This window comes from Dunckerocampus dactyliophorus, chromosome 8 (assembly GCF_027744805.1).
Source record: "Dunckerocampus dactyliophorus isolate RoL2022-P2 chromosome 8, RoL_Ddac_1.1, whole genome shotgun sequence".
Taxonomy (NCBI): Eukaryota; Metazoa; Chordata; class Actinopteri; order Syngnathiformes; family Syngnathidae; genus Dunckerocampus; species Dunckerocampus dactyliophorus.
Window position 1 is genome coordinate 31,243,049 of NC_072826.1, and position 27,783 is coordinate 31,270,831.

The 27,783-nt window shown below is 44.6% G+C and overlaps 1 protein-coding gene across 4 annotated transcripts in view; it reads left to right on the plus strand.

Annotated features, from left to right (window-relative positions):
* The window catches only part of sema3fb (sema domain, immunoglobulin domain (Ig), short basic domain, secreted, (semaphorin) 3Fb), a 77,233-nt gene that overhangs the window by 35,752 nt on the left and 13,698 nt on the right, over nt 1–27,783 (plus strand). For 2 of the 4 annotated variants that reach the window (XM_054784146.1, XM_054784145.1), the window contains exons 3-10: nt 11,407–11,567; nt 11,908–11,970; nt 12,283–12,402; nt 13,765–13,854; nt 16,511–16,604; nt 19,825–19,944; nt 20,059–20,198; nt 23,212–23,326. In XM_054784146.1, coding sequence (XP_054640121.1) covers nt 11,407–11,567; nt 11,908–11,970; nt 12,283–12,402; nt 13,765–13,854; nt 16,511–16,604; nt 19,825–19,944; nt 20,059–20,198; nt 23,212–23,326 — 903 coding nt within the window. The remainder of the gene's footprint in view (nt 1–11,406; nt 11,568–11,907; nt 11,971–12,282; nt 12,403–13,764; nt 13,855–16,510; nt 16,605–19,824; nt 19,945–20,058; nt 20,199–23,211; nt 23,327–27,783) is intronic. The other 2 variants (XM_054784149.1, XM_054784147.1) reach the window with 1 other exon arrangement.

A 27,783-nucleotide genomic window follows, 5' to 3' on the forward strand; every position in this document is an offset into this window, starting at 1 on the left:
AGCCGAGCGCACAGATTATTACAGCCAGAGTAAAGCTATCACTTGTTGGAAGAATCCCTTGCAACTCGCAAGTCGGGACCGCAGGAACTGACATGTGGAATGGGACCAGGGCACGTGTCGATGCTGAGCTGGAGACGGTTAATAAAAAGCCATCAGTTAAAACACAGCCATGTTTGTGCAGATGTGTGCGATTAAATGAAGACTCTCTCGGGAGGATCGCCTTCCCTGCAAGTTTTGCACATTTTACATCAACCTCGGCTGGATCTCAGCTGGAGAGTACCTGTTTGACACAAACAGCCCTGGTTCTGAATGACGTGATTTTTTTTCTGGCGGGGTATACTGAGACAGCCATTGTTACACAAAGTAAAACCTGACTTTTATTAGCTTACGCATGACCGTTGTAATGAGGGACTGATAGTTGCCAAATATAGTGTTCCATCAGCGGTCCAAACAGCTGCTCATCTCCCAACACAGAAGGCTTTGTCAAGTGTGTATTTATATGTGCTGCATATTCTTCTTTGCCTTCTGACAGAACTAGAAAAAGAAATCTAAGATCACTGGCAAGTGTGGTTTGCAGGTTGAAATGTCACGGGCATGTTTAGTTAAACAAGTATAGTGTGTTGGATAGTAACATAGAAGCATTCAATTTGTCAAAAATATGACAAATTATTGGACAAGAGAATATGAATTAAGCGTACCTTAAAATGAGAGCTATCTAGTGTTGTAGAGTGATTGTTTTCAACACTGATTTCTGTGAATATAATTGTATAAAATGACATTTTCGCACCATTAATGCGCTGCTCCTTTTAGAATTGACATGAAAATTGAGACTAATGTCACCACTCCCACTCACACCAGTGCTTCTTCACCCTGTTTTGCTTGCCCATCAGCATTTTGGGTCGGCAGGTGACAGAAGAGGGGCTTAGGCGATAAAGCCGTTTCTTCGCATGAGAGCTCATCAGCGCTGACAGCGAATACAAATTGGAGCCATTAGCAAAGGACGGACAGGGGATAGGGTAAGGACGGGGCTTACAGTGAATCTTAATATATAGAATGGGAGAGCACCCCGGGTCGGAAGGGGAGCGGCAGGACACGGCGGGGATGAGGCAGTAATGATGTGCCAGTGGTGGTAAACAATGAAGTGTCATATCTCAAAAGGACACAGAGCTTAACAGTGCAACCGCTGGGCCCTATGGGGTCAGTTGTGGTGGTTAATGAACAGAGTTGGTGGTCTACAGCTCACCCATTATGAAGGATCACAGGCGACTTGTTGATACACGAGAAGGCCACACCTTTTCCCCTGCGTGGGCACTCAGGGCAACAGAATGCAAATGGGCAGTCTGGGTCTTTAACGACTTGAATGACTGATACGGAATAACATCAGGAAATGATTCAGTATTTCCCCTGCAGATCCAGAAAGCAATGTAAGAGTTTTTTTATCACGTACTTCTTGGGCGTCATGATAAGTCGGACCTTGAGGTCGGCTATTGAGAACATACGGCTGTCAAAAATAGTGTGTTAGCGGCGGTAACTAGTTTATTTCACTAATTACATAACATTTTTTAGTGTAATTAGTGCATGCGCACCATGTCAAGCCACCCCCCTCTCTGTCATGATGGCAGACGAAGGCACCATAGCATCCCCACACAGAGTCTGAGGCTCTCTTATACCTGAAGACATCAGCAGCAGTGCGATTCCCAGACCAAATATGTATCACCAACTCACAAACACGCCCCTAGTCCTCCTCGGAACGACACTTCCTCATTCTCACTAGACTACAGCGAGGTGGAGGTGCATTCAGGGGCGCTCCGAACACTGTCGTATTTAAGTATGCTCGGAAATCCCAGAAAATATGGCTCCACTCAAAACTGTGAAATTCAAATTAAAAAATGACGTGGCGTCTTTGAACGCAACCTCCAATGGCTCATAGGAACGCCGTTATCGTGTGATTAAAATGTTCTGCTACTACTCTTTCAGACATGTGCGGTGTCTTTTTGCACACAAACAAGATCAAATTGTGTCCTGTCATTTATCCTTCGGTTCATAGAATACACTAAAAGGGGCATATTTCACATAAAGTTGCAAATGGGGATTAATCAATTAATTCCTTTGAAAACTGATTAATTTGCCGAACGTTTTTAATCATTTGAGAGCCCCACTATAAACACTAAAGCTGTCAGACCAGCCTGGCCAGGCTGCTGAGAGCACATCATAAAGATACTTCTTATGTGCGCTCACATCTCCTGTCAGATCTTGTGACCCTGCACATTCGCTACACATAAATGTCACAAATCTTACGTGACACAGCGGCTGAGCTTCTATTATCCTCCGTCCCGCAGAGTAGCTAAGCTGCGGAAAACAGCTGTTGCGCTCACATGCCGTTCCTTTTCATTGAGCAGCACAGCTAACCTTAAACACAGAAATCACGGAGGCCTACTTTAACGACAGCGTCATCTCTTCGCAAGCTTTGAAGTGTGGAACAAACACAAAGCACAACAACTCATGTGAATGTCTGACCCAAACACATGTTGTCCGAAAGGAAGCCACTGAGCAGGGAAAGGCGCTGTGGCTCCACGGATTAGGTATTGGCATTGTGACAAAAAGCAGCACAAGTGACTTTCAGTGGCTCCACATTTGTCCAAAGTGTTTTCTAATCTTCCTGATGGATTGCCACTATATTAGGTGGTTCCTTATCGCGCTGATACAGGGAATCACTGTGAGAAAGTTTAGCTGGGGGGATAGAGGGGAAACCGCAACCCCTTCAGATAAAACCAGCTGGACATGAGCTTTTACTTTTTGCAATATTTAATTTAACAAGTATTTTGTTGGTCACTGAATTTCATGTTCATGAAAGTTCACACAAGATATACAGCAGGAGTCCATCCATGCACCCATTTTCTTCCGCTTATCCGGGTCCGGGTCGCGGGGGCAGCAGTCTCAGGAGGGAAGCCCAGACTTCTCAGTCCACGGCCACCTCCTCCAGCTCCACCGGGAGGACACCGAGGCAGTCCCAGGCCAGCTGTGAGACATAATCCCCCCAGCGTGTCCTAGGTCTGCCCCGGGGCCTTCTCCTGGCCGGGCATGCCCGGAACACCTCACCAGGGATGCGTCCGTGAGGCATCCGGACTAAATGCCCGAGCCACCTCAGCTGGCTCCTCATCATAAGAAACTGGTGTATTTATCGGCCTATGGGCTCCCGTACTTGCCATCATCGAGGCATCCAGCGGCATCCGACGTCCTGTGTCATTCCTCGCAGTCGGAACTGGGCTTGATATGTTGAAACCACGGGTGCGCTTGTGCCACAGATAGCATCGACGTTAGCTAGCTCGATACCTTGTAGCGGCGCCAACACGGTCTCGTTGTCTCTGTTGTCAGTCGACATTTTTACCCACGTCAACAAACAAGCCTATATTAGACACTTTATTTCGACGTGGGTCCGTAGAGGTCCATCACTGGGTCCGATCCGGACCAAGGTCCGCCATTTGGTGATGGCTGATGTACACTGTGTTTAAACGAAACCCAAGATTATGTTCATGAATGCCTTTTTTCATTGCACTGCACAAAATACGACCTATGCATTCACGCCTCACGGCAGTGAACACAGCAGCTGTACACCATATTCATGACACACATGGGTTGAGCATTTCAGGTGGTTTGGTCCCCCACTCAAGGGGGCCTCAGCCATAATGTTGAATGCCGGGCAGGGGAGTCGAACCAGAAGCTGCCTCCTCCAAATTGACCCCATGTTGGTCTCATGGATTAGTTCACGTGCCCATGAGCCAGTATGAGGAAGGAAAGACAAGGACAAGGAAAAACGCTTTATTTCAACAGCAAATCCATACGCAGCCTTTGTGGAAGGTAAATTGCAAACACAGTGGTACTTTGGATTTCGTTATTAATTCGTTCCCAAAGTTCAGACGGAGACATACAAAAATCGAGGCAATTCGTCCCATCGGAAATAATGTAAATCTACAAATATTTTAGATAGCATAATTATAGTTTTACCTCCTGAAAACAATGCAAAATAATGAATAGAACTTATTGTTGATGCAGACTTCCCGTACTTCCCGAATTTAATAAATGTTTCTCACCATCTTTATCAACTCGCAACTTTCTTTGGCCCCATGGAGGGGCATTTAGCAGTCACACTCAATTAAAAATGCACGGACAGTGAGTCAGTAACATTTGTTTGGGCACGATCTAATTAAGGCATTTACATGCACGTTTAAAAGCTAGTTTCACACCAACTCATGTTTTTTGGGGTTTTTTTAGTGCATGTAAACGTACTGAGTGACACTCCATCATTGTTCACGACTGGCAACTTGCAGCTTTCCAAAGTATACGTGACTGAAGTTGTTGCTGTGGAATTCCATAATTGCCCTTCCACTGAAAAGGGCTTTTGGGGACAATAAGACGGTTATAGCATCATTTTTTTTTCTCTAAACACTTCAAGCATTCGGCCAAGATTCCTGACACAAGTTTCCTTTGATGTGTGGGAGCACGACACCTTCCCCACCCCTCCTAAACACCCTCATTATCGCTCCTGCCCCTCTGCTGTGTGATCTAACACCCCACTAACTGTTGGAAACTGCCTCAGGACACGGTTTAGGCCGTCCGACGCGTATGTGATGTGCTGGGGGTTAGTCGGGTATTTCTGTCACTTTATTACCAAAACACCGACGCGCTCAGTCAAGCCAGATTCGCTTGCGTGTGGTTTAGGTTACTTTGACAGGACACAGTAGGCACAGTAGGATTTTTTCTTTGCATCCTTGAAATATTTCGCTGACAGACAACGACGTGGATGAAACAATCCCAGTTCACACAGACATGTAAAAATAAGTAGAAACGCTGCGAAATAAATGCGTTAGTTGCCGATTGTTTTCACACCGACTACTCCTCTCGGCTGCTTTCATTTTCTCAATACCCTTTGTTGGGGTAAAGGTGGATTTAGAGTTTGACAGCAGATCAATTGAGACGGAATCAACAGTGCTTCTGCTGGTTGCAGCCAAGTAGTGCGCCCCCTTTTGCCTCATTTGCTTCCAGAGCTGATAAATCAGCTGCTGCAAGGCGGTCTGTTAACACAATAAGCAGAATTGCTAACGATCTTAATCGAGTGGTTATTACACCCTGCCTTTGTTGGGATATCCTCCAGCATTTCCAGTAAAATCTTTGCACAAATGTGTTGACAGAAAAAATCCGTTTTGAAAAACGTTAGTTTTTAATGCCACAACGCCATTGGCATGATAACAGCTGGTGTGTCCCAACTCGTAATTTGCTTATCTTGACGTGATTCTTGGGAGGGAGCGTAAGTTGATACAGAGTCTACAGTATCCAGGTCCCGTTTACATTCTTCACAAAGTGGACTCCACAGAACCATGACTTGAGCAGGTGATTGCTCCACAGTTGGCTCCTCATCACTCGTCATTACCCCCCACCCCTCCCTATTTAGTGTCAGAGCAACAGACTGTTAACTTTTGGCTCTTTGCATTGGTATCTCTCATCGTGTCCCCCCAGTTGTTCACTGGCAGCCTTCGAGGAGAAAAAGGCACTGCTCTGTTTCTTGCGGTGGTGTGTACTTTTATTTTTGTGTTTGAAACCTGAGCGGTGTGCGGCAGATTACCCGTATCGCTGCCTTGTAGCGAATGTGAGCTGCCTGCTCGCCACACCCTCCATACCTATGTGCACCAGTCTGTGTGATGTTAGGCTTTAACACAGAGGAACGCTGTCCCCAGCCTCAAAATCTCCAAAATATGTCTGGAAACACATGTCAAAATGTGGTTGGCAGTTCAGTTTAGTCTGCCTAGTAAGAGTGGTTAGTTAGTTAGTTAGTTAGAGGGATAGTTGAGATGTCTTGACATGAAGTTGTATGACATCCCCATCAGCAGTGTAGTACATCAACCCCCCAATTGGACCCGCGAGTCCAGTTCTGGTCGGATTTCCGTGATGTGATTTAAGTAAAGAAAAGCAATTTGCGTTCAAAAACGTTATACATTTGCATCACAAAAATGCCTATTTGAAAAAAATTGAATCTCACAAATCGCTCTGCGTTCTATTTGTCTCCCGCCGTATCCCGGCTCACTGTCGCCTGTCCAATCGCGCGTATGTGATGAAGACGCTTGCATGGTAGCCTCAGGTGCTATGAGCGAGTGTTTGGTGAAGCTCGTCGCTACCCAGCTAGTAGCTAGCCAGGGTGTTGTGGCGAGGTTTACTACGCTAGTGAAGCGCGGTTAATACGCAGGTCACATTATGTCAGTTGAGCATTGTTGGCGGTTTTTGGTGACTTTTTCAGAAGCCTTATGGGCGGAATACTTGCGTCCCATTACATGCATTCTTAGCTGCCTCTTTTTGGCTGTTTTTGTATTTTAGAACACACAGAAAAGCGAAATATGTGTGTTCATGTTTCACATGAGGAATGTGGATGATGATGAAAAATTCCAAAAAAGTGCACTTACTTGCTGGAAACAAACTCGGTTCATTTCAGATTGGTCCATTCAGATGACCAATCTGAAATGAACCGAGTTTGTTTCCAGCAAGTAAAGACCTTAGTTACATTATAACCTGTACTTTTCTTTCCAAGCACACGGTGACTGTGTTGGCCGGATGTCAGTCTGCAGACATGCAAGGCCGTTACGCAGGCGCTTCCACCTCTGGTGCACGCCATCCACCTTCGCTTGTCATTATTGGTCCTTCTCATCGAAGCACAACGTCCTACTCTCCAGCCCGAGGATAAGGTTGACTTTTAAACTAAGCAAAGAAAGGGTACCAATAGAAAATGCTATCAAGCTGCTGGGATAATATCCTCACATTTTCGTTCTATCAGACTTCTCCTTGCATGCAGAACACGCGCATGCTGCACCTGTAGGTGGTGATGTCACTTTGTAGAGAACTGCATGTCTTTCCCAGTCTTATAAAAAAAGCATCCTTTGACTACCCTTCCTCGACGTACAAGCTGGATGAGTGTAAGTAATACGAATCGGAAAAGCGATGTTTTGCTTATGACGTACTAGCGTATGCCCAGTCTGAACGCTTAACACATGTCCTCTGTTTTTTTTCAGACGACTACCTTTTTCAGCAATGTTCAAATGTTTGCTTTGATGTCAAGCATTGTCGTAAAGAAGTGTCTACGTGACACACTCTGTTTGAACAGAGTGTATGGAGTGGGTGCGTCTGCTGTTGCCCTCTGCTAGTAGCAGTTAAACTTGGCATGACTCCGTACTGCCTTCTGTCGGCTGAAAACAAACCTCGGGCTTTGCGAAAGAAAACGAATGATGTCATTGTTTATTTTCATACAGAAGGGGAGTGACATCTCATCGCAAGTGGTCACTGGAGGCGCATGTTCAGACCCACTCAGATGCCAGACGTGAGCTAACGTGTCCACTTGTAATCGGATCACCCGAGATGCACATTAATGTCAGGTCTGAACAGTGCCAGAGCCTTGACTTAAGCTCTGAGTCATTCAATGTAATGAAAGAGCAAAGTTTCCCTGCAGGCGTAGTTTTCCTCAACAACACCATCACCTCATACAGTCGGTGTTGCTCGACAATTCCTGTTGCAACGGACTGTACATTAGAAATATACAGCGTCCCCCCCCGGAAGTATTGGAACAATGTAGTAGTAGTACTTTATTATTATTAATCCCACAGCAGGGAAATGTATCTGTTACAGCAGCAAGCAAGATACACAAGTAAAGAAGGCATAGTCATAGACAATGCATGCAATGCATAGACATAGTGAACACAAAAAGGTTCAGGTGTTGTAGAGCCTCATAGCAGTCGGTATGAAGGACCTGCGGAACCTCTCCTTCTTACACCGTGGGTGTAACAGGCAAATTACTTTTAGTTTTGATGAGTACAGGTCCAGAGAGCAACATTGAACCTTTTATTTCCAGGTATTTACATCTGGATGCACGGCTTAGAAGAGAGCACTTGTGTTTGACGCCACACATTCTTCAACTTGGCAAAAGTATTGCAACACAAGCCACGCATTGCTTTTTCAAACAGTAAGCAGCACTGAATGTCTACGCTCAGTTCCATAGTGGGTAGGATGGGTTTTGCCTGTAGACTGCATTTAGACGTGAAAGCAACATAAAACCTAGAAAACTGTCTCTGGGTGAAAAACAAGCAAATGTGAATCTGAGAGAAGATGATGGATAATCAGTCAGAGCCGCTGCACAAATATTGGTGGGTCAGCAAAGTAAATATAAACAAAATGAGGCGCGCTCACAGACAGTGTCGGTCGCTACATGGTAATACCCAATGTTCATTATTTATCGAAGTGCAATTATTGTTGTGTGTGTGGTTTTATGGGAGTTTTTGTCTTAACAGAGACAGGCTCTACATTTTATTGTTTTTGGTTATGATTGGGATTTTTATTTAAGGGCAATTTTTTGCAAAAAGAGACTGAGAGTCCATTTTATGTTCATTGTCTTTTTTTGTTTCTTTAATTTATTATGTTGTTTGTTTGTTTGTTTATTGATTTCATTGAAGAGCTCTTGACATTCCAGTTACAGTGCTAAATACTCTTGAGAAATTCAAGTTTATTGCTTTTGTTACGGTTTACTTGCGTTATTATGCCATATTTTATCATTCCAATAATGAAAAAATAGTCTCAAAATAATGTTGACAATAACATTGTTTATCTGCAATCATTTGTAGGACAAGTATCATCCAGCAAAATATGTTATCGTGACAGGCCTGGTTACACGCGTGTTAGTTGTGTAATGTGTGGCTCTCTGTATGGGGGGTTACGTACTATGAACACCCCCCAACTGACACAGGGTCCCATCCAGCTCCTCTCTGTCAACAAACACACTGAGGATTTGCTGAAAACCTGATGCAGAGACGACTTCGACTGGCTCTTGGAATGTGTGTGCATGTGCGATACGTGTCTTCCTGTTGTGTTCTTGCCGTACACACGCATAAAGTGAGCGGGTCGCCTGAGTGCACGGGGACCCGTCATTCAACTTAAGTCTCCAACACAAATAATCACAGGTTGGAGCCACATGTCGTAACTCTTGTGCACAACGCTTTGACAGCTGCCCATCACTTGGCTGACGTGTAAACATTCCTCCGCTGGACACTGTTATTCAATTCATCTTCATAAATATGGCAAATGCAATGTTTATAGTGTTTGCTTATTGATGTAACTCTATTCAATTTACTTCTGGCTGGAAAAAGCAGTCACGTCATCTTCCATAGTGTTGATTTTAACATCTGATGGGGGGCATGTTGGTGGCTTGCAAGAATTCATGTAGATCACGTCTTTGCTTTGACACCTCACATTTACTGGAATTTACACTTGTTTGGGAACATCTCTGTTTGTTATGTCACATATAATAATCAAAGACAGTCAACAACAGTGCAACAACTGCAATCAAGCGTTTGTGATAACTTGCAATGAGTCTCTTTCAGCGCTGGGGAGGAATTTAGCACAATTGTTGTCATTCAGCCACATTGGAGGCTTTTCCTTGTTAAGGTCATGCCACAGCATCTCAATAGGATTCAGGTCAGGACTTGGACTAGACCACTCCAAAGTCTTCATCCATTCAGAGGTGGACTTGCTGGTGTGTTTTGGATCATTGTCCTGCTGCAGAACCCAAGTTGCTTTCAGCTTGAGGTCACCAACATTCTCCTTCAGCACAATTCATGCTTCCATTCATCACAGCAAGTCTTCCAGGTCCTGAAGACCATCACACTACCACCACCATGTTTTACTGTGGCTATGATGAAGTGTAGCGTTACTTTTACACCAGATGTAATGGGACACACACCTTCCAAAAAGTTCAACTTTTGTCTCATCAGACCACAGAGTATTTTCCCAAAGGTCTTGGGGATCATCAAGATGTTTTCTGGCAAAATGGAGAGCAGCCTTAATGTTGTTTTTGTTCAGCAGTGGTTTTGGTCTTGGAACTCTGCCATGCAGGCCGTTTTTGTCCAGTGTCTTTCTTATGGTGGAGTCATGAACACTGACCTTAACTGAGGCAAGTGAGGCCTGCACTTCTTTGGATGTTGTTGTGGGGTCTTTTGTGACCTCTCAGATGAGTCTTGGGGTCATTTTGGATTTTTTTCTCCCTTAATAATAAAACTTTTCATTTAAAAAGTGGGGGCCGCACGGTGGTCTAGTGGTTAGCATGTTGGCCAATACAGGAACAGCCTGGAAATTGGGAAGACCTGGGTTCGATTCTCCCCTGGGCATTTCTGTGTGGAGTTTGCATGTTCTCCCCGTGTGCGTGTGGGTTTTCTCCGGGCACTCCGGCTTCCTCCCACATTCCCAAAAACATGCAGGTGAGGTTAATTGGCGACTCTAAATTGTCCATAGGTATGAATGTGAGTGTGAATGGTTGGTTGTCTATATGTGCCCTGCCATTGGCTGGCGACCAGTCCAGGGTGTACCCCGCCTGTCGCCCGAAGTCAGCTGGGATAGGCTCCAGCATGCCCCCGCGACCTTAATGAGGATGAAGCGGTATAGAAAATGGATGGATGGATTTAAAAAGTGCATTTTGTGTTGAATTGTGTTGTCACTGACTAATATTTACATTTGTTTGATGATCTGAAACATTTAAGTGTGACAAACATGAAAAAAATAAGTAATCAGGAAGGGGACAAGACCACTGTATATTTGCCTGTTCCTCTGGTTTTCTTACCACCACATTTTGGTTTGCTAAATCAGCAAAAGCTAATTCTGTGTAACCTCAAAGTGCAGGTATGTATGTGGAAGTGGTCTGTTCCTGCAAACAGAATCACGGCTTTCCTGCAGCTTGACTGGAACGTCCGTGTTTGTCCAACAGTACTCGAATGCCACCCCCCCATGCCTCTCCCCTATAGATTGCAGGGGAGTGTGTTTGCCTGTGGTGTGGCACGGGGCTTAGCTGACTTAGTAGACACCTCCCTGCTCCGCTTGTACGCGGTTGCTGAACCAGGAAGACTGTATCAAACAAACACTCCAACACATAACTGTAGGAAGGTTGGCTTACTCAGCATGAGAGGACATGTTTACTGCATTGTGACACCAAAGGCACACTCCAGTCTGACCTTCACAGAACAGTGTTCAGTAGAAAGTGATATGCCTAAACCCACCTTAGAACACTTCTGTGTCCCATAGCTGGTGTGACATTATAAGGATTTTATGTAACAATGTCCATCTAAAGTCATGAACAACCAGTGATGAAAGACTTTCAGGGTCTTCTGATCCTCTCGGGTGGTATTAAGCCTTCAACACCGCGTGACAGACGCTCAGTAGCACGTCTCCCTAATGTGTGGGGTTAAGTTACATCAATGGGAAACCATCAGATAAAGCCAAGCTAATATCTGGGAGTTGCATGACGACTGCTTCATTGTAAAAGTGTGTGCGGCGTACTGTACGTGCACCACGTTTCTCATCAATGTGAGTATTTCTGCCTTTCTGCAGAGTTGAGATCTACTGGTACTGCTCATCATTTTGCCTACCTCCTCAACACCTCTGATTACCGGATCCTGCGCATGGACGAGGACTATGACCGCATGTACATTGGTAGCAAGGACCACATTCTGTCCCTGGACCTCCATGACATCAACAAGGACCCTCATATCGTAAGAACTGTTTTTCCACTCGCCCCTGGCCCCTCATGTTAGCTGCCACAGCGATGAAGCAAGTGACTGTACCTCAACTCATACAGCTGCACCCCTGGGCAAAATGTTCTGCTCCATTGCACCAGCAGCAGCCGTTTGGGTTAGCTCAAATGCAGTTTTTGTTGGCAGCCATGTTTCCTGTCGCACAGTGAGTCATTAAAATACTGTTATTGGGTTCGGACAATTCCTGCAGGACAAATATTAGCCTTGGTAGACATCCACTGCAAATTGAGACCAAAACTCCCATAAATGTGAATGACGTGTAACGGCTTGCAAACATGAAATGTTTCCCTGCTCACAGATCCACTGGCCAGTGTCTGAACGGAGAAAGATGGAATGCCTCGTAAGTGGGAAAGACGCCAACGTAAGTAAGCCTCTTGACAGCAAAACTATAGCCCAGCACAGTCATTAGATTCCGATTATTTCCATCAGCCTGACAGCCTGAACATAAAAATGCATTTAGTTAAGCGCGTGCAGCTGCCCTAAATATCATTTCCATATCACTGGTCATCATATGAAAAACATTCTCACACTTGCCTTTGGGTTTTGAACACATTGTAAAAATAAGTTGCCTTTCCATCCGTCCATCCACCCATCATGTATTTATTTTGCCATTTCGGCCTGGAAGATTGTCTTTTATTCATGTGTTTCCGTGGTCTGCTTTAAATCTGTCCAGGAAGAGTGTGCTAACTTCATCCGTCTGATTGAGCCATGGAACAGGACACAGCTCTATGTTTGTGGGACAGGCGCTTACAATCCAGTCTGTACGTTTGTCAACCGTGGACGCAAATCTCAGGTAATTTTATTTGAATTTTACTGGCTTGCAAAAAAGAAAACATGTCTCTTGTTTTTTTCCTCTTACACTGCAGGCACCTCACGCAAGGGTCTTTGAATGATTTTCCAACATGATTAGCGTGTTTGCGGTAGGAGTGACAGCTTTACTCACACTCAGCTGCTGTCCCCAATGACTTGTTAAAGCCGCTCTGCTTAGCCTCAGCCTTTAATGGGACCACTTGAACTTCCTGCACCGAGCCAGGAATCAACCCTCCATATTCACTCCTCTTTAAGTTTCGCACTTGGTTCCTAATGATGAACCTGGGACTTTTGTGAAAAGGGAATAAAAGTCATTTTACCCTACTGGACCATCCCTTGAGATTAGTTTGCCAACTCGTATGAGTTCCTTGTTGCATCCGGTCACTGTATGACCTTTTACCAAAAAGGTCTTCCATCTGTTCGATCACCTATGCATGCAGCCTTCACCAGGCGACAACTTGTACTACTGGAAGAGGGTTCCACTGGAATGTTCCAGAATTTGTTCATTAATCAGAAGGTTGTTAAGTTCAACCATGCTGGGAATGTCAATTTGACTCGATATGATAGACTTTGGAAAGTTGCACACGAGGAAACCTTCTCCCTAAATGCTAAGAAGCCTTTGAGCATGTTTTTCCTCGTTTCTGGTCTTTCACAGAACCTGAACCCTAACACTCGAGTCACGCGACTTGAACTCGAGTCAGACTCGAGTCGCAATTTTGATGAGTTTGGACTCGACTTGACAATATCATCAAAGGTTTGCAACTGAACTCGGACCTTGATATTAATGACTCAAGACTTGACTCGGGTGTGATGACTGGAAAATACTTGTGATTTTTAGTGAATGGGTTGAGGAAGCTGCAATCCCAATCAAAGTATTCTAAATCCTGAACGCTCCGTCAGTGCTCTTTTCCTGTGGCAGTCTTGTCACACGGGTCTTGTTTGATTTCAAAACGAAAACATTCGGTATTTGTCAAATGCAATAGATTGTCACGTTGTTAAAACGGCCTTTCATTCCAGAGACACTAATTGCATGTAAGTAAGGACTCAAACATTTCAATCCTATGACTTCCTATCTTGTATTGACTTGAGACGTGACTCGGTTTGCAAGTCTACAGTATACTTGAGACTAGAGATCAAAGACTTTAGACTTGCAAATCACTGACGACCACCATCTAATCAGTTAGCGAAATATACGAAAAAAATCATCCCACATATAGTTAAACTTTTAGTTTCATTCACTGACATTGTTTCGATGTCGCAAATGGGAAGTTATCATTTCCAGAAGAGAAGATCGTTCAGAATCAGCCACATAACTCCCAAACTTTGTTGCTGTCTCCTGTTTTAGACATCCATGTACCTACAGATGGCCCAGGCCAGAGGACGGGCTAGCCGCGCAGCTGAGCCCAGCGCGGTGCATGAGACACTTGGACTAAAGGTGCGATGTGGGCCCTGTCTGCACCGCAGGCCTGCATACTGCCTGGGATCAGGGTCCCAAGCAGTATGCACCATTTCTTTATGTCTGAGCATGTCAACACCATCATGTGTTCATCGTTGCAACCCTTGGCATGCTTTTTTGAGCAGTTTATGTGCTGGATTGTTTTCACTTTTGTGTGGTCACTCCTTCTTCCCTGAATTCCCCATTTTTTAAATGCTAACCTCATTCTTACCTCCGCCAAGCGCAGCATGGAGGTTATGTTTTTTCCAGCTTTTATCTGTTTGTTTGTTTGTGTTCAAAATAACTTGAAAAGTTCTGAATGGATTTGGATGAAATTTTCAGGAATTGTTGGAAATGGGATATGGAAGAACTGATTAAATTTTGGGGGTGATTTGGATCACCGTCTGGATCCAGGATTTTTTTTAAGGGAAATCTTTAACGTTCTTTAAGAAAAAGTGGTCAGAGCACTTGTTCAGGACATGTAGCCTATTGCGGTATCCTGCAAGGCAATGTTAGCATGTTAGCATTGCTAGCATGCTAAAGTTAGCATACTCGCATTTTTTGCTTTTCTTCATGGGTAGAAACATATATAAACACCGCTATCATGTTAGGTGTTAGCATGCTAATGTTAGCATATTAGTATTGCAATAGCACAGTGACATTTTTAGCCTTTTTGATAGGTAGACACATATATCAACACTAAGCACTACCATGCTAGGTGTTAGCATTGCTAGCATACTAACGAGCATACTAGCATTTTATGCAATTTTCATGAATATGAACTTAAGCAGACACTTACACTATCATGTGAGGTGTTAGCATTCTAACTTTAGCATGTTATCATGCTAAAATAATTACACTAAAATTTTTAGCATTTTCAGAGCTAGGCACTTATGTAGCCGCACGGTGGTCTAGTGGTTAGCACGTTGGCCAATACAGGAACAGCCTGGAGATCGGGAAGACCTGGGTTCGATTCTCCCCTGGGCATTTCTGTGTGGAGTTTGCATGTTCTCCCCGTGTGTGCCTGGGTTTTCTCCAGGCACTCCGGCTTCCTCCCACATTCCCAAAAACATGCAGGTGAGGTTAATTGGCGACTGTAAATTGTCTATAGGTATGAATGTGAGTGTGAATGGTTGTTTGTTTATATGTGCCCTGCGATTGGCTGGCGACCAGTCCAGGGTGTGCCCCGCCTGTCGCCCGAAGTCAGCTGGGATAGGCTCCAGCATGCCCCCGCGACCCTAATGAGGATGAAGCGGTATAGAAAATGGATGGATGGATGGCACTTATGTAACACTTAGCGCTATTATGCTAGGTGTTAGCATGCTAACATTAGCCTGTTAACATTGTTAGCATTCTCTAAGTCATTCAAACCCTTCCATGGTATGTTTCCATGGTCAAGGAATTTAAATATGTTGGTAAAATAAATGTAGCACTAATATTTATGGTGTAAATCACAATATGGGGGGGGAACGGCAAAGAAGATGCATGGATGGATGGACTTTGGTGCTTGGCGGAAGTCTGCGCTCTCTAAGTGCTTTTCTGGTTTCAACATATTTTCTTATCCAGGACACAAATGAATGCCATGGTGGACTGCATGTCATAGTTGCATGGAAATAATTTCAACAAATCATTGAAAAGGTGTTGCACCCATCAGTTTCTTGTCCCACTCGCCTCGACCTTCATCAGGAACGTGGTGTAGGTTCTCCTGGAGATTCAGCAGGGCTTGTCAGCATCTTACCCAATCCCACAGCAGACTGTGTTAGTCCAGAGCAAACAGCGGCCATCTGCATCCGTCTCATTGTGCAGCAAAGGAAATAAACGCGCCAATCGCCTGTTTGACATCTCCAAGCGCTTATCTCCAAGCAATAGTTGACATAGGGGCTTGAGTGAATATATGGGGACTTTCCTAAAGAGGTACACAATACAACAAGGTGCTAGAAGCATGCAGGGCAGACCATAAGTATTTTTGACCTTGTTTTATGTCAACTTCATGTTGATGATCTAGAGACAGCTGCCAGCACCTTCGTGATTTTAATCAAACGTGAGTAGGGATATGGGGGGGGTGTACATGATAAGTGAGGTTGGCATGCCACAGTCTTTCCTCTGCTTTGGTACTGATAGACCGTGACAGACATCTCTGTTGCTACAGGGGGTAAAGGTTGAAGATTTGACATGGTTTTCTGGTCTATGAGGCGGGGCTCGTAGGACGTGCCGTCACGCGCCATTGATTCAATTGTTCCTACTCATAAATTCCCAGCAATAACTTTTCAGTGCCTGCGAGGAGGGATGCAGTGGGCGTCCATCACAGACTTGTTTTCACTGTTGTGGATTGCAGGTGTCAGGACTAGCTAGACCTGCACACCAAGAAGCTGAGAGACATTGGGCCATGCACTCCACTCGAGCTGAGAGAAGCAGCACACAAGACATCATTCTCCTCCAGAGTAGTATTAAGATGGATTTCAAATCCCCCCCTCGCCCCGCATGCTTCTTTTTGTGTGAACTAACACTCATTATTGTAATCCTCCATCCCTCATCAGACCTGAAGGGTCCCCCCAGGAGTCGGAGGGAGCCTCATTTTCCATACACAAGGGAATCACGGTGACAAGATGAAGACTGCTGAATGTATTTCCAACTCCATCTGATTTTCCAATTGCAGGAAGACATTTTTCATTTGGAGCCTGGCAAAGTGGAGTCCGGGAAGGGAAAGTGCTCCTACGACCCGAAGCTCAACAGCGTTTCAGCTTTGATTAGTGAGTATCTTGATGCCAGTGTTGGACAGTGGAGCCATCCTCAGAACACTGACTTGCTCATGTAACTGTAACTGTAACTGTAACTGTAAATAATACTCGCTGTATATGAGATTCTCCGAACCTGCAGAGATCTTGACAAGGATGTTCTTTTCTATGTCTGTTTGGAAATAGTACGCCGTAGGTGGAATGGAAATTCCATGGTTGTCATGGTTGCATTATTGACGTATCGTGATGATGAAATGAATCTTGGGTAACATTTGGTCCTGACAAGAGTATCGTGCTTTTATTGAGGGGCTGTGATATTAACTGTCATTGCATCCTGAACTCATTACTGATCCAATAACCATCATCACCAATCCTGTCCGTCGCCATCACACACGTTAATTAGCGTGGGAGGCGCCTTGAACGCCGTCTGTTTGGCTTCTGACACACTGCAGCTGCAAAGCAACAGGCCAATCACAATTAAAACACACACACACACACATATACAGTATACACAATATGTATATATACAGTATATATACTGTGTGTATATATATATATATATATTTACAGTGGTGTGAAAAAGTGATTTCTTATTTTGTGCATGTTTTACTGTGCAAATGACAATAAAACTCTTGAATCTTGAATCATGTTTGTCCCACTTCAATGTTTCAGATCATCCAACAAATGTAAATATTAGTCAATGACAACACAACTCAACACTTTATGCACTTTTTAACTGAAACTGTTGATTATTAACAGAGAAAAAACACAAGTGATGTCCCCCTAAAGCTAATAAGTGGTTGGCCCCCCTTAGCAGCAACAACTGCAATCAAGCGTTTGTGATAACTTGCAATGAGTCTCTTCCAGCGTTGGGGAGGAATTTTGCTTTGTTGACTGGCAAAATTGAGATGAGCCTTAATGCTGTTTTTGTTCAGCAGTGGTTTTGGTCTTGCAGGCAGGCCGTTTTTGCTGTTTGACTTTCTTATGGTGGAGTCATGAACGCTGACTTTAACTGAGGCAAGTGAGGCCTGCAGTTCTTTGGATGTTGTTGTGGGGTCTTTTGTGACCTCTTGGCCACTCCTGGGAAGGTTCACCACTGTTCATGTTTTAATGGCTCTCACTGTGGTTACGTTTTTGAGAGAGAGATGTCACACAGGGACATGTAGCTTTGGATTTTTTTCTCCCTTAATAATAAAAAGTTTCAATGAAAAAGTGCGTTTTGTGTTGAGTTGTGTTGTCATTGACTGATATTTACATTTGTTTGATGATCTGAAACATTGAAGTGGGACAAACATGCACAAAAAAAGAAATCAGGAAGGGACAAACACTTTTTCACACAATATCACAGCATACTAGTAAACATAGAAGATCTGGATCAGCAGAGTTCTTCACTGGCCTGTGCCCTAAAGGTGCTGATGCTTGAATCATCACATTCTAAAATAAGGCTCAAGCCGTGATATTGTGTTGTCCATTCATGAAGGTGGTCCAAGGTCATGTCCGGACCTCATAGCTGCCACAGGTGACAGGCAGCTTCTCTGTGGGAAGTAAATCACTGGCACTGTTTCCCAACATGACTGCCAGCTGACCTGCCTGGAACAAATGCTGTCACCCAATTTGGATTTACCGTCCATTTTCACCAGTTGGCATCACGCAAGGTGCACAAGGTGGTTTCAGGCTGTGGCACTGAATTTACCATCGCCTGTTCAACTCCACACCACATTAGACATCAGATCACCCATCAACATCTTAATGATGGATCTTAAAAACCCATCATGCTGCAAAGAACCAGGATATTGAACATAACTGCTGGGGCGACAGAGGTCTTTGTTTCTCCTGCAGTCACACCTGCTCTCCAATGGGGCCTACGCAGCCGCTGGAGGACAATCACCTTGCCTTCCTGTGGTAGAACAAGGCTACAATGTGCACTTGTGCATTGGCACACATGCATGTGCTTATGTTTTTATGACTTTATCATGTGTGAATGCTTGTTGAGGATTTTTATGGCGTTTAAACTAGTGCCACATTTTCTTAATGATTTTTTTTTGTAGGTGTCCAAAAAGACACTTTCATACTAATGAGAGGCAAAACACGTAAAAGTAAGAAACTAAGAATTATACATAACCAAATACAGCAAATGTGTACACAATTAATATTTGCTACTTTAGAAAGATTGTAGAATAGGAGTAATATACTCCTACTAACTCAACTGAAATGCTTACAAAATGTAGTTCAACAGTATGTCCATCCATCCACTCATCTTCTTCCGCTTATCCGAGGTGGGGTAGCTGGGCCAGCAGCCTAAGCAGGGAAGCCCAGACTTCCCTCTCCCCAGCTACTTCGTCCAACTCCTCCCGGCAGATCCCGAGGTGTTCCCAGGCCAGTTGAGAGACATAATCTCTTGGAGTCGTCTCCGAGGCCTCCTACTGGTCGGACATGCCCTGAACACCTCCCCAGGGAGGCCCCCGAGAGGCATCCTGACCAGATGCCCAAGCCACCTCATCAGCGGTTCTACTCCGAATTTCTCCCAGATGACAGTGCTTCTAACCTTATCTGTAAGGCAGAGCCAGCCACCCTACGGACAAAGCCGCTTGTATCCACCATCTTGTCCTTTCGATCACTACCTAAAGCTCATGACCATAGGTGAGGTTATGAACGTAGATCGACTGGTAAAATGAGGGCTTTGCCTTTGGGCTCAGGTCCCTCTTCACCACAACGGACCGATGCAGAGTCCGTATCACTGCAGACGGCTGTTGATCTCGTGTTCCATCCTTCCCTCACTCGTGAGGTACTTAGACGCCTCCACTAGGGTCTCCAGGTAGGATCTCATTCCCAAGCCGGAGATGACACTGGTAAATTCTTCACTTGTATAGTACTTTTCCACCTCCAAGGCACTCTAAGTGCTTTGACACACATTTACCTACTTCAGCTTGTGTGACGACCACTTTGCCACCTGAGCCATTCTGCCCCCCAAGGTGCTCCACCCTTTTCCGGGCAAGAACCATGGACTCGGACTTGGAGGTGCTGATTCTCATCCCAGCCTCTTCACACTTGGCTGCTAACCGATCCTTTACAATACATACTGTATATATTTGAATAATATTTGAAGCACTGAAATCCATCAGTCCAGCCATACATTTCATCCACCCACTAGCCTATCGGCCACAGTGGAAACGACGACTGATGACTACATGTATCTTATTCAGGAAATATTTATTGTCTTTTATTTCTTTCTCAGATGGTGAACTTTATGCTGGAGTCTATGTTGATTTTATGGGAACAGACTCAGCCATTTTCCGGACTTTGGGGACAAAGACAGCCATGCGAACTGATCAGTACAACTCCAGATGGCTCAATGGTAAGTGATTCCATAGTCTTTACCTTGCATCTGTTTGGATCAACAAGTGATGAACAGGAAATGCCTTTAGTTTATATATGATTGTAAAGATGCTCCTACCTCTTCTGCCCGCAGACCCCACTTTCATCCATGTCCACCTCATCCCTGACAGTGCAGAGAGAAATGACGACAAACTTTATTTCTTCTTCCGGGAGAAGTCGTCTGAGATGGGCCAGACTCCTGTGACCCAGTCCCGCATTGGACGCATCTGCCTGGTGTGTACACAGTACGGAGCGTGTTTGTTTCGGGGTGTAAACATAATGGAAAGAAAACCAGCATCGATATGAAAACAGGCTGGAGTCTCTTGAGACGAGTTACCCGCAGTGTTGAAATGTTTATATGCTGGCCAACACTGATGTGCTGGAATCCACACGTCTTAACCTTCCTGTCGACAATGCCTTCCTCTGTCTGTTAGACTGCCCTCTGGCCTCTCACCTTTTGACTTAGTGACCTTTTCTGCCTGGTAGTCCAAATGCACTTTTAGTGTAAGGAGCAATGAAATGTTAACAGCATCATACTTAGCTAATCTGGACTTCCTCCACAAAAGCTTACACGGCCAAGAAAGTGACCAGCATGATTCATAAATACAACATTGTCTTCTTCCAGCATGTTGTCCGTTAGCGTAGAATCACGTAGGACGAGAAGTGAGAAAATGTGGCATACATGAGGCGGTGATTTCAGCTGTTCACTGTCGTATTTATTTGAGGGGGTCAGGCACTGACCTGGCACACAAACACTCATCCCCCTCGCATGTGGGTTTTGTCACGGCCTCAGGAGACTTGGTCCTGTCATTTTGACTTCAACACACATCTGAATAGTCTTTCTTCAGCACTGAGCTCCGGCTCTCTTACCTGCGCTCTACAGTACACAAAACGTATGAAAGTATTGCATCCCAAAAGTGGAATTGCATTGGAAATGTGAAGCATTCGAACAATGTGGGCAAAGTTGCAATCAGTCAACTTGGCAAAACCTATCATCTTGAATAATCATTTTAATCAATAGGGTTGATATTTATGGTAATCATTAGAGATGCTCGATATTGGCTTTGTTACCGATATGATCATTACCAATATCGATGTTATGTTGTTATGCCACTGGATGCATTTCATAAACATACACTGTGCAAAATAAGACAAATATTGCAATATACACTACAAGTTATAGAAAAAGTACCGTAATTATTGTGTCAACAAAATAGTCATTAAAAAAGTTATCATCAATCGTCTGCAGTAATGCGGTCGCTGTACCGGATGGTGGCGGTAAAGACACATCTGAGCCGGAAGGCAAACCTCTCAATTTACCGGTCGATCTATGTTCCCACGGTCGATCTATGTGTTCTGGGCGTGCCTGGCCGGGAGAAGGCCCTGGGGCAGACCTAGGACACGCTGGAGGGATAACATCTCACAGCTGGCCTGGGAACGCCTTGGTGTCCTCCCGTTGGAACTGGAAGAGGTGGCCGGGGACCGGGAAGTCTGGACTTTCCTACTGAGACTGCTAAAACTCTGGGCTAATACGACCTGTGAAATTCTCAACTAGTTATAGCTAGGTAGTTCAAACATGTTGTCATTATTTTGCTGCATAACGCTGTGTGTGACTGAGTGATTCTTCCTGAAGTATTGAAGGAAGACACCTTAAGCCACGCATCTTGTCCCTGCAGTGGTACGCAATTTTGCATGCCAGTGGCGTGTCAATGAGTAAATTGGTTGTAAACAGGTGTGAAGTATGTGCATGTGTGTAGAGCTGCATGTAATTTTTGTTGCATGTGCAAACAATATCAAAGCGTGTCTCATTCACATGAATAGGTTAACTTTTCCACCACCTCTTGGAGCAAGTTGAGGGAACTTCTCAAGTAATTTCTGGAGCCTCTTGGATCTTCCTTGTGAAGTTCTGTTAATAAGTGATCATAATGCCCAAAGCGATGTCATCCTAGTCAGCAATTCCCTCCCCGACACTGTCCGTGCTTTCTTTTTTTGTAGTTTATGCCTCTTTCTTGCTGTTTCTGCATTCTCTGTCTGCAGATGTGAGATAATATAGACATACGCAGTGAGAGCTTCTTCTCTGGAGTTGGCCACACAGTCAGGAGATCTGGAATCTCCGCATGGGCATCTCAGTGTGGAGTTTGCATGTTCTCCCCGTGCGTGCATGGGTTTTCTCCGGGTACTCCGGTTTCCAAAAACATGCATGCTAGGTTAATTGGCTACTCTAAATTGCCCATAGGTACGAATGTGTGTGTGAATGATTGTCTATATGTGCCCTGCGATTGACTGGCGATCAGTCCAGGGTGTACCTCGTCTCTCGCTCAAAGGCAGCTAGGACAGGCTCAAGCATACCCCCACAACCCCAGTGAGGATAAGCAGCATAGAAAATGGATCAAAATGGATGTCAAAATGTTGTCGAGGTAGACACTTTTCATATGTGACATGACGCCTGGACGCATGCTGGCGCGTAGAAATGTGTCAAACAGCTGTATTTTATCACCAAAGCATAATTTTTGTATTCACAAATAAGTGAATCATATGATTTTCAGTCTTAATCATATGAGTGTATTTAGTTAGTCAGAGACTGACACGGCAGCTACAATCTCCAAGCTAAACATAATTAGTGACTCATTAATTAGTAGTTGTTTGGTAGTGATTAAACAACACTGCTGTCAAAAATATGTAATAATATATCCACACAGGTAGCATATCATTCTAGTCGCACATTACTTACAGGCACACAGTCGACCAAGGCAGAAGCGTATTAGAAAGTATTCTGTAACAAAAAGCATCCGGCATGCTGTGTATTATTCAATTTGTGTGCCTCACTGCGTCACACTGTGTCACCAAAAAAACAACCACCTCCCCACTTTAACTTAAAGGCAGCAAATGTTAAATTTGATACTTGAAGTCGCCGGTCCAGCCAAACGATGAAAAAAAGTGTGATTTACCATTCTACAATGCCTACACTTTAGTGTATACTGTATGTGCTCATGTCAGAGTTTATTGTTTGTAAGGATGCCTGCTGGCTGAATCCATCCCAGTCTTAGCTCAAGCTCTTTCCTCCACCACAGATGGAAAACTATAAATATGACAATGCGTATGTGTTTACCATACACCCCCCGCCATCCTCCTTAATGCGCACCAGTATGTTGACTTTTGTGTGGGAGATTCCACCTGTGGTTTGCTTCTAATAAGGAGAGAGTTTGGCAAAATGACGGAGAAACTGCTCTGCGTTTTTTCTCTGTAGAATGACGACGGAGGTCACTGCTGCCTGGTCAACAAGTGGAGCACCTTCTTGAAGGCCCGGCTCATCTGCTCAGTGCCAGGGGCCGATGGGATGGAGACGCATTTTGATGAGCTTCGTGAGTACCAAATTTACACTATAAAGTGGTGTTGTCTTCATGTTGGGGTGTTGTTGTACCGCTGGAGCTGTGGAGCCGAACAACCGGCATCCAACGTGAAACTAAGTTCACCACGGCACACGGCGGGCATGTCTGCATGGTGGTGTTGCCTTTTCTTCTTCTTGCGGGTGGCGGGAGTTGAGTAGCAACCAGGCTTTGAGGCGCATTACCGCACCTGCCGTGTTGGCGTGCGGCCCAGATACGAAAGTTATACGGCAACCGGATCGGCCCGATCTTGTGGCGGAAGCAGATATTATTCGACCTTCAAAATACAGCGGATGGGCACCCGATCCCGAAGATCAGATTGGGACAGCCGTAATGTATATGTTAAATAATCATGAATCATTTTGACAATAAGTATTGACTTGCATAGAAAAAAGACAAAATGACTGGATTTCTGAAAGGCATATTCATGCATGAGCCTACCTAAAGGAGAACTATAGGTTCTTTTGCTCCTGCAGCACCTACCAAAAGTGTCCTTCATGCAGACACTTATGAATGCGGGGTCTTTCTTCTCATTTTATGGCCCATCCAGGGTACAGTAACGCAATCCAAGAATCTCTCCCCCCACCATGTCATTTCCTTTTTGCTTGTGTGAAAGAGGGGCTCTGACAGTCTGCAGATCGAATCACCAGTGGATGGAATGTGTGTGACTGTGAGAATCGTAGCCTCTCTGGGCCCCGTGTGTTTTCACGTTTAAGCACGCAGTGACTCGGGGCTGATGCACGAGGTCGCTGATGCTCTTGAACTCATGTCAAGAATGAAAAGTGCCATGCTCACGGAGCCTGATTATAGTTTAAGTCACGTTATCACGATGACACATTTCTTGCTTTCATCTCAACCCAGCTGCAGTCCGTAAGCACTGTTTGCTTTTTTACAGGTGACAATTATTTAAAAGCCTTTGAACGACTGCAAGGGTGACACACACTCGAGAAATCTGTGACAGATCTGTCCGCGTGTGCAGTCTCCTGCAGTTCGGAGCAAAAAAAACCTACGGTACTCCTTTGCCTATTTGCAAACGGTGCTCTAATTTCAGTGAGGCGAATCATCAGTTTTGGTGTGAATCTGATGAACGTGTGAGAGCAGGATTTTATTTGGATTGCTTGAATCACAGGTATCATTGGAACTATCCAACCACCTTAATCATCATCCATGAAGCAGGAAGTAGCCTGCTAACAAACAAATAGACAAAGAAACACAACTCTGACTTTTTGTTAGTAGTTCAGCCTTGGTGTAGGTCCCTGCTATTGAGTTATTTGGATGTGATGGATTTTCATGCTCATGGCTTAACATTATCAAAGATGAATATTTATAAAGATAATCTGTTCCAAAGTTTGTCCAAAAGACGTCAAATAAAGCCTAATTATGATTTGTAGGGTTATATTACAGTACATTAGATTCTTGCTGGCACATATCCTAGTCTGTGGACCTCAAGGGTGTCCATAGAAGACATGTAGGAGGACATATCTTCTACCACAGTGGTCACCAACCTTTCTGAGGCCAAGATCCAAGGTCTCTCCCGTGAACCTACGCAGGTTCATTTAAAGCAGTTAATTGGTTCTAGACCGGATGAACTTCCACGATACAGGATTCAACCTTAAAAAAATTGTATATTTAGAGCATAGAAAACCTTTCTAAATACGCTTTTTAACGTTATTAGAGCGTTGTACACATGAAATAACACGCCTGTAGTCACCTTTACACTGCTGTTATTCATTGTTGTCACATTACGCAAGTGCATTTGATACGCAAAAAAAACCTCTGCCCCCAAGTGGGGGCGTGACAAAAAATACTTGCAAACCACTGGTTTGACGGAACGCAGCGGTGAGGCAGCTGATGTTGACCCACAAGCGGGAAAAAATATTGAACAGAAATGGAGAAAGAAAAGGGTATTTTCACTGGTAAGTTTAGCTTCACAGCCCCGGCAGATGGCTCTCTCAACAAGTCCGTAGTTATTTGTATCTACTGTCGCTATGACTTGAGTTGTCACGGTCTAAAATGCCAGAGAAGAGAGAAGGTGATGAAGCATAGTAGGTATTTTTTATTGTCATTTATACAGTAGCACCTCGGCATACAAGTGTCACAACTAACCAGCGTTTTTTAGATACGAGTCGTCGGCTTTGGGCACCCCTTGCAAGCGAGAAAGGGTGGTTAAGGAGAGAGGGGCTGGTCAGTGCGCTACAACAGGCAGCCTTAACGCTCCGCCTCACCGTAGCATGAAGATATTTTTGGAGGTGTGCGTCACGCAACGGGGGCGAAGCGACTGACCGGCAAAGTCCCAAAGATTGATTGTACATCCGTTGATGGCATGGAATAGACAAGTTCAGATTAACAGTATATAAACAAGCATATTGCACCTTTTTTACTTGCTAAATGTTGTTCAGTTATAGAAAACAAATACAATTCTACTTTTGCGTTAGCACCTAGGGAAAAACAGCAAGAACAACAACTGGATTAGGTTTTCCGTCATTAATCCAGCATGTGTAAATGGGAGAATATATTTGCAATTTTCAGATTTCAGATTCTTCTGGAGCCAAGACGGCTTGGTGACTGTTTTGTGCAAATGTAGCGCATGTCCTGGCAACCATCTATCATGTGACATAATGACAGACAATTGTGCGATGACCATAACTCTGGAAACTATGCATATTCTGTGTGTGAATGTCTTTGGGGAATGTGTTACTAAGAAATATAGTAAGTGCTTCCTATCGCTCAGCTTCAGCCTTTTCCCAGGACTTACATTTCATCCACGTCTCAAGAGGAATGCAACACTGCACAGATGCTTCAGTGTGGATAGGAACAAAATATTTGCAGTTGAGATTTAAGGGCGGTGTCCCACCACCCTCCGTGTATCATTTTGTTTGCTTAGCTGACTGCTAATTTCTTATGATTGTCTGTACAGGACAAGTGGCTTTCCACATTTTAGGTCGTACTTACTGAGCCGTATTCAGTCCGTTGCTTGTAAACATAACTGTTTTTTCTGCACACAACTCGTACACATCTGGGTGCACATTCTCTGTTTTGTACGATGCGCTCTTGTTTCTATTGTGGGCAGGGGACATTCCTTAAGGGACCAGTATTCAGGTCAAGCAAGAGAGGATTTTTCTTGTCTTTCTTCTTTTCTGGACCTTTTGGATAACTGAGCAGGCTTTAGTGGTGTATTCATTCATTTTCTACCTCTTATCCTGTTCCATGTCACTTGTGAGCTGGAGCCTATCCCAGCTGACTTTAAGCTAGAGTTGTGGCATAACCTGGACACACCTATGGACAGCTTAGAGTCCAACAAACTCCCAGGAACTTGAGCACCAACAAGGTTTTTACCCGGGTAGAAAAAAAAGGTTTTGGTATTCTGTATGGTTTGTATTTCCACCACACAAAGTTCAGGGTAATTTATTCATTTTTTCTTCATATTTTGTTCCCCTCAGCCTTCCTAGTAAGGTCTATTCAGGGGTTCTGGAGAGGAGGATCCTCTGGGTAGTTGAATCTCGGATTCAGGGGGAGCAGTGTGGTTTTCGCCCTGGTCGTGGAACTGTGGACCAGCTCTACACTCTCTGCAGGGTTTGTGGACTTGGCGAGGCATTCCAACGTGTTCCTCAAGGAATTCTGCGGACAGTACGGGGTATCGGACCAGCTAATTCAAGCTGTTCGTTCCCTGTATGACCGGTGTCAGAGTTTGGTTTGCATTGCCGGCAACAAGTCGGACCCGTTTCCAGTGAAGGTTGGACTCCGCCAGGGCTGCCCTTTGTCACCAATTCTGTTCATTACTTTGATGGACAGAATTTCTGGGCGCAGCCAGGGCGTTGAGGGGTTCCGGTTTGATGGCTGCAGGATTGGGTCTCTGCTTTTTGCAGATGATGTGGTCCTGTTGGGGTCATCGAGCCGTGACCTTCAGTTCTCACTGGATCGATTCGCAACCGAGTGTGAAGCGGCCGGGTTGAGAATCAGCACCTCCAAGTCCGAGTCCATGTTTCTCGCCCTGAAGATGGCGGGTACAAGCGGCCAAAATGAGGGTGTCTGGGCTCTCCCTTAGAGGTAGGGTGAGAAGCACTATCATCCGAGGAAAACTCGGAGTGGAACCGCTACTCCTCCGCATTGAGAGGAGCCACATGAGGCTTGGGCATTTGGTCAGGATGCCTCCTGGACACCTCCCTGACCGGTAGGAGGCATCGGGAAAGACCCAGGACACATTGGAGAGACTTATGTCTAGCAACTGGTCTGCGACGTAGTGGCTGGGGAGAGGGAAGTCTGGACTTCCCCGCTGAGGCTGCTGCCCCCCCGATCCGACCTTGGATAAGTGGAAGAAGATGGATGGATGCAAGGATTTTTTTTTTAATACATAAGTATGTCATATATAAAACTAGTAAGATACAAAATAAGATGATGCTAAAACAAAGTGACCTTTGATTTACAAAAAAGGG